At 40.0% G+C, this 8,080-nt stretch overlaps 1 protein-coding gene across 8 annotated transcripts in view; it reads right to left on the reverse strand.

Annotated features, from left to right (window-relative positions):
• The window catches only part of FHOD1 (formin homology 2 domain containing 1), a 1,546,190-nt gene extending 1,538,957 nt beyond the window's left edge, over window positions 1-7,233 (reverse strand). For all 8 annotated transcript variants that reach the window (XM_044081394.1, XM_044081392.1, XM_044081391.1 and 5 more), the window contains exon 1: window positions 6,876-7,233. In XM_044081394.1, coding sequence (XP_043937329.1) covers window positions 6,876-7,040 — 165 coding nt within the window. In that variant the 5' untranslated portion in view covers window positions 7,041-7,233. The remainder of the gene's footprint in view (window positions 1-6,875) is intronic.
• Window positions 7,234-8,080: the final 847 nt, after the last annotated feature.

Here is an 8,080-nt window from a genome sequence, read left to right on the forward strand (position 1 = left end):
TAGTTATTTTAATATACACTGGCAAATATCATACCCCTTAAGTGCAACACCATAGCATAGACGGCTTATCACTTCTTGCTGCTTGTTGTAATACTGCCCTAAGTTGAGGTTTCCACATTCCTGATACCCCAAACCAGACTGCCTCATAAGAAACTCAATTTCCTCTTTGGAAGGATGAAACCACCCTGCCCTGGACCCAGTGATGCAGCCTCCAAATAAAAAATGGCCAACTATCCAAATGTACTTTTGATACGAGAATGTGTGGGCTGAAACACAAAAACAAGAGTTAAAGTTGTTTACACCTCACATAGCTTTTATTAGCATTGGACTTCCACCATCCCAGTCTCTTAATGCCAACCTGTGATGCCCCTATTGTGTGTGCATATGAAGCTGCTCCTATGGAAAAGAATGTAATGTATACATGCGTCTAAGCTGCACAACTTAGCCTCCTCCAAGATTGCCCATACATGATACTGTGTAAGAGGATCAACTTGCTGATGACAAAAGAATGGACCACCTAACATACCCCTATGTTTGTGGCACTCCAACATACTGTAATCAACTTCTATTCAAAACTTTTTGGGGTAACCAGTCTTACCCACTGACCCTCCTTTTCTTGATCCTGTTTTGGATTTAGCCACATAAGCCCAAATGTCTTCTCCCAACACATGTACATGCCAAAGGTAAAACCGTCCGTTGGCCTTTCTTCTTGTTCAGTTGAATAATTTCTGCCTTTAACGGACCCACAAAAACCAGCAGAAAAGCAGCCCTAAATATTACTACTTCATATAAAGAGAAACAAAACTGGTAAATGGCAAGCCATAGTTTGTGTAGTACTGCTGGCCCTATGGGTTACATCTTGTCAAGAATCTTGGGCATTTGCCTCCCCTAGCCTTTAAACACTGACCGTGCTTGAAATGAATTAGCCAAGTCCCTTAACCCTAAAGCCTGATGAAACCAAACGCAAGTCTGATAAAACTCCACCCTCTTTCCTGCATTACCAAAATGTAAGCTCTGATTTGGAGAGATGGAATCGAGTATGCTTGTTTCCAGCCTCTGGATAATCTAGTCTGCAAATATTGCTGTATGCATTCAGTGGTGAGAGGTTGGCATAATGACCAATGAGATCACCTCACAGACCCAAGGTGCAGAGCTCAACTCTCACATGTGGCAATTGGCCAGGCCCAAAATAGCTAACAACAGCAGTTAGCCCAGTACTAATCCATGAACATATAACTTACCCTTTGCCCTTTCACAGAGGGCATTGAACTCTAGCCACCATTCTTAACTACCCATAACTGATCTGGCACTCAATCCAGAATAAGTTTTGCATTTGGAGACAGCAACCAGATCTATGGCCACTACAGAAGAAAAAAGGGGATCTGCTAATGAATTATCACTATCTGGTATCTATTTTTCTGGTCCTTCACTTCTACAGGTACCCCTAGCTCTTTGCAGATTTGATTAAGGTATCTGCAGCTCACAGACATTCCCCCATGACTTCCTCCCCACAAATAAAAATCATCCAAGTATTGAACAATGTTGTCCTCTTCTAACCTGTGTGCCACCAACCAAAGTAAAAATGTACTAAACTTTTCAAATTTAGCACAAGCAAATGAACAACCCAGTGGCATGCATTTATCCATGTAATAATGAACTTCAAAAACCAAGCCTAACCACCCCTGGTCTTAATAGCAATGGGTAAAAGTCTAAAAGCAGAATCTATATATGCTTTTGCCATAAGGTCCCCTCGCCCTTTCACTTTCACCTTCCTAACCACTTCATCAATGAAGCATAAAGCACCTTCACCATTTAAGGAATCATTCAAAGATTTCCCCTCTGGATATGACAGGTGATGACCGAGATGAAATTCACCTGGGTTCTTTTTTGGGAACTATGCCTGTAGGTGGAACCTTGATTGATCTTCTGGGGTGGGGAGGAATCTGACCTGTTAATCTGCCCACTTTTAATACCTTATTTAGCTTAGCCTTAACTACATCCAGATGCTCTTTTGCAGATTTCAATGTTCTTAACAATACCCCCTTTTTCTTACTTTTTGCTGGTATCGTGAACCCTATGACAAACCTTTCCTCTAACAATGTCACTGCCTCTCTACCTGCATATTCCTTCAGCCACTTACTTAAAATGTCCCCTCTTACTGAAGTCGGAAGAGGGTCCTGTGCACCCTTTAAAGGGATGTAACTTGCACTTTCAAAGGTAGCCTTTCAACTTGTGAGGAATAAAACACTAATTTGTGGTTCCTAGCTTCTTTTTTGATTCTCATGTTTGCTCATTGCCTGCTTTTCTCTTCTACTACAGAACTTCATTACCATGGGATTTATAAATTATCTCTCGATACCTGGCTGCATTTGTGTAACACTGCACAGCACTTGTTAATTCCAAATACCCAAGGATTCCCACAGTTTATCCAAATAAACACAGCAATATTTCATGTACGAAACCCATCATTTGGGGTAACCTAACCTCACTTTCTATTCAACAGGCTTACAGCTATTAAATACATGCTCCACTCTTTTCTGCTGTTATAGACTCCTCCTCATTTAGTTTGACTGTTGGCTATTCCTTTCCAAAACAGCTTCTAAATGGATGGTGTCTTGTTTCTAAAATGGTAGTGTGTGAAACAGCCTGAACTTGTTAAAGATTGCTGCTGAATTTGATTCATAGGAAGATTAAAAGACACCTGTTGTGGGTTACTCTGCAGGCTGTTATTAGCTGCTTTGTTTTTAACACAGGTGTAAGTGCAGCAGTTTTATGATCCATCATTCTACCTCACAGTTCTTTGGCTTGAGACTGGACTGTTAATAAAACATGTTAGCATTACTCCATCTTTGGACCTGCTGACCTTGGGATAACATGTTAGTCTGACCATCACCTCATGCACTTCAAGTAGCAAATGTCCTACATAAAAAATCACCCAGCTTTTGGCTGGTCAGGATTATCAATTTGCATATTGCAAGTAGTGGCACCTGCCCCTATACTTGACTCACCTCCTCAGGTGCAAACACTACTTTGTTCATCACTCAGATCTCCCATTAGATCACAATATTCTTATTCATGAAGATTTTTGCCAAGGCAAAGCAGTTAGCAAATTTATTTCTAGTGATGAATACAATGTACAGATTAGCCTGTATTAAAACCAGAAAAATTTTCAGCCTCTGGCATATGAGGCCCCTGCCCAAATTAGTTTTTTTTTTTTTCATCTAGTAGTATACACAGGGCTGAGTAACGTCCCTCCTGTTTCAACAGATTAATCATATGATGTGATGAGCCTAATTCCATGTTTGTTTCCTATGGCATGGAAATGAGACCCTGGTCCAACCAGGGCTGTTGAGTTTTACCTGATCCCTTCAATCCTGTTACTTTACATGTTGACAAGATCTCTATAAGAACTGGGTCATCTCCATCTATTCTGGATAAGGTTTTGGTTATTCAGATCCTTGAGAAAGGACCCTTCAGTCTTCTTAGCCTGGAAATCTCTGCAATACCTCATAAGTTCCACTTGCTCCCAAGGTAAACAAGAAGATGGTCAATGTCCAGATTAAGCCTTTTTTTTTTTTTTTTTTTTTTTTTTAAATAATGCCAAGAGTAAGAGTTCTTCAATCCATCAGCTGGTTTTCAGGTCCCATCAAATTGTTAAGACAGCCTTCAAGAAGGTTGTGAATGAGTATGGGGTTAGTCAATTGTAATCTTTTTTTTGATCTTGTCAGGATTTGACTCACCAGAAAATGGCATACGGGCAAACCTTTTCTCCTAACAAGAACCCTCATTGGTTATGACTTGGGACACACAAACTTTCTAGGATAAATTCCTCATCACACTATCCTCTGCACTGTTTCCAAAGGAATTTCGCTACGTATCAATGTTACACATGGAATATATTTTATTTATTTACATTACTCTACATTATTATTTATTTACATTATTCTACATTTCTCTATGGAGTTTGTCCAACTGGACTTAGTCAAAAAACCCTTTTCAGCAGAGGCCTGCGGAGAAAAACTCCCAACACATTATAGACAATCAGTAATATACACGAACAGACATTAAATATACATTAATATTCACACATACAATTACTAATTAAAACTACATTCATACGAAAAAAGATAACTGTTATACTATAAAAGATGTGTATGCTTTAATAACTGTTTAAACGTTGAGCATTTGAAGAGGTGTATTAGTGGGCTTGTAAGACAGAGAATGTATGCCTCCATTAGGAACAGTTATTTAAAGGATAGGAATGGTGCATCATTCCTGCGTAAGATGACAATGACTCCCCTTCCCCCAAGAACGTATGCAAGGCCTTAATTTGGTAGAGGATAATCAGAATACCATAAGTAAGTGAGAAGTAGTCATCCAAGATCTGATGCTGTGACAGATTAGTGACCACATATTATAACATTTGATCCTCCACTGCCCCAAGCCTCTCTCCTAACTGCTTATGGTGGAAGCACACTCAAGTTTGTCAGTGGTGCAAAGTAACAGTGTAATTCAGGTCTCACTGACAGGCCAAGTCTCATTTCCCATTATGAAATATCATGTCCGTGTCATGGGGCTCAGTCCTGGCAGACTGCAGCAGCGACAATGACATACTGAGTACCCGGCCCTACCTAACACAAATCCCAACTAATTATGACAGTATCAGTCCCCATCAGCCAGCTCAACCTCTCTGCTCTGCTGCCAAAAAGCTTCTGCCATTTCACAGGATGTGTCCTAAGACAACAGGCATGCACATATTTTTTTATTGATATGCCCCATGCCAATGGGATTTACTGCCTTGGAAAACTTTGTCAAAGCATCGCCCATCAGCTATGTTACTGGATACATGAATGTATACATCTTTTTATTTATACCTTTATAAGGCCTGTGCAAATTTTAACATCTGATTTAAAATATTTTTCTCAATGTATTGGAATCGTTCTACATTAAGACTTTCAGAGGTGAGAGAACACACACAGACACACACACAATTCCAAGTCACCAGTAATGCACAGACATTAATATATTCCTTAACACAGCAAAAACAGGAACTCTGCTTGACTTACAAATCCATGTCTGATCCAGCTCTGTTAGAAATGCTATATCTAAAGAAATCCCAATCCCTCTGCAACACACGGTCTAGAGACCTCAACCTCAATCAACAGAACAAGCTGGAGGGACAGGTTCATAACCCAGAGACTGCCCATACTATGGAATAGACTTCCCTTACATATCAATCAGAACACCTCACTGGCCGTCTTCAAGAGAGATCTTGATGAGTGGATGGGAAATAGAAAATTTACCCCGGGGATCACTCCAGTGGCTCTACTCGACAGAGGCACTGGGAACTAAGGTCAGGTGGCACAATGCCAGGGTAATCCTATGGCTCTACTCGACAGAGGCACTGGGAACTAAGGTCAGGTGGCACAATGCCAGGGTAATCCTATGGGCTAGGCTTGTAAAGGCTCCAGGGACATTAGCCTAGTACACATCTATGAACCTATTACACATACAGTCACTTTCTTATATCACCACTTCAATAACAGTTTCAGTTTCTATATATGAAATCTTAAATCCTCAGATAAAATTTGGGGTTTGTACTCTTGTTCAATTTAAGTTTTACTAACGGAGAAAATCTTGACAGGTTAATTTCCCCATGTGCCCATTTCAGACTTACTTCATTACCTGTTCACTTACACCACTCATGACAAGTGACACAGTATGTCTTATGAACTGAGATTGCAGTAATACAAAATGTATTTTTTATAATGTCGACAAACAGCTTCCAGAGATACAACAACCTCCATTTTTACTGCGAAGAAATGTGGAAATAATCGCTTTGCCTCTAACTTTCCCTAGGGGAAAAAATATTAACTATAAAATGAAACAAATGAGCACAAACAGTAGAACGTTTTGCCAGACAAAATAAAAGCCAGCATTATGACCTCTGACTCATTTGTCATGCCTTGGGCAGTGCCTTTAATAGAACAGTGTACAGCTTCAAACTGGCAACCAGGAATAAACTGCTAACAGAGGCAAACTTTAAATACACGGGATAATCAAACTCAGACATCCACCCCTGTGCATTCCACAACATGCCTCAGCACTAACTGTTGTAACAAAAAACTGAATATTCCAAACTGAATTACCCACATTAAATGTTCGGTACATTGCTGAAGTAAACAGAAGGCAATATACTTTATGGAACCCGCCCACCAAAAAAATAATAATTTCTTCCACTTGTACACTTGGTAAACTTCCTAGTGTTCACTACTGTTGGGGAAGAAACCTTTTAAACTGCTGTAACCTTTACTGTGGATAAAGGTATGAAGTAATCAGCTTTTCCAAAAATCTGCCCCTTCCTACTAAAAGAAGTTCCAAAGAAATTTCTCTTATCATACTTGCAACCGGGCACATGCAGTTCACCTAGGGGAGTGCATAACTTTTTATGAGCACAGGCAAAGCAACAGCTAAAAAGGCTACTTATTTGAAGGAAAGCCGCATTATGTTGTGGTTGTTCATTAATCTATGACATTTTAGCTACACTTATTAAAGTTGGGTACAAAATAGCAAACATATATTAACCTGTTGATAAAAACACTAGGCTCACTTTTGTGCAGCTTGTGCAAACATAGCAGGAAGGTATAAACTTTACAACAGTACAAAAATGTTTCAGTGTAATACTATCAATTATGTTAGGATAACTGCCTGCAGCAAAATAATACACTCATATAGGTTTACTGTGAACTGCCAGAGCATCTGTGTTTTTAAATAAAGTACCTAAAGGTCGGATGTGAGCTACGAACTCAGTACTTTTTCCTCTTTGCAAGGGATGTGAGACAGAACTGCTCTTCCGCGTGGGGAAAAAAACTTACCTTCAGAGGAGCCTCAAGCAGCTTGTGCACCCCAGCGATCTGTTCTTGCAAGGGGATGTCTACATAGAAGTTATAAGTAGGAGGTCTCCTGGGCTCCGGAATATTGGTGCAGACAAAAGGGTCCAAGTCATCATAATACTGCACTTTACATGTTACCGTAGCCATTGCCCGCTCCGTTGTTCCCTTCTACCAACTCTACATATATCCACTGACACCCACCAAGCAACAACAAATAAATGTGCAACCGAGGGGCCCCGCACAGACCCCGACGGAGAAGGGAAGACCAAGGCTAGTCCCAACACTGAGGATCCGGACCTGAAACAGTTCGAGCGCACTGACAGACTACCGCGCTCCAACAGTCTGGGTTACCGAGTGTAACACGAGCCGGCACATGACGTCATAAGGAAGTAAAGTCACCGGGGCAGGAGGAGTACTCCGACTGTGGTGACTATATAGTAAAAAAAAAAAAAATGGAAGATCATTTCGGCTTTGGGCACTTAACTCGAGATGGTAGATGTGGGAGTTGAGTTCACCTCAGAAAATGCAAGGATTTAAGAACTAGTTGTTTAAGTATTATAAAGACCGTGTTTGCCTGTAGTCGCTTTAATCTTATATATCATGAACTACAACTCATAAAGAAGAAATTACGAATAGTGTAATGAACGACCCAGTGAAATAAAAGTGGATATTCAAAAGCTAGGCTGGGTACTTACTTCAAAATACGTAAATTGGAACAGTTAAACTGAACTCAACTATACTAAAACCTACACAACAGGAAGTGATCTTGAGCAGTCCTGGGACCTCTCAAGTGTACCTTGTTAGAAGGAACGTTCCTCATTTTGGATCTTAAAAAGTCCGTGTTCCTCAAAATTCCACATTGAAAGCGTCTGTCAGTGTTAAGATTTTTTTATCCGTGGTAAACAGTACTGAATCATATTAATTCATCAAAATAACTTTTGTTAGTTTAAAGTAGCATATTTTAACCATCAATGTGACCTTCCTAGTTGAGGTTGGTAGTAAGCTGTTGGAAGGTGTTCCACATTTTGCCTATTTGTTCCACATTATGAGAGGCTCTGTTGTTCCTAATTTAGGAGATGGAAGGTTGGGAGCTATGGCTACAACTCGGGAAGAGTTTACTTATATTGCCAAACATTTTTACTTAAACTACGAGGTGGTGTACTTTTATTTGTATTTACAGGGTTTAT

This window comes from Protopterus annectens, chromosome 8.part0, assembly GCF_019279795.1.
Source record: "Protopterus annectens isolate FY-2018-M chromosome 8.part0, PAN1.0, whole genome shotgun sequence".
Taxonomy (NCBI): Eukaryota; Metazoa; Chordata; order Ceratodontiformes; family Protopteridae; genus Protopterus; species Protopterus annectens.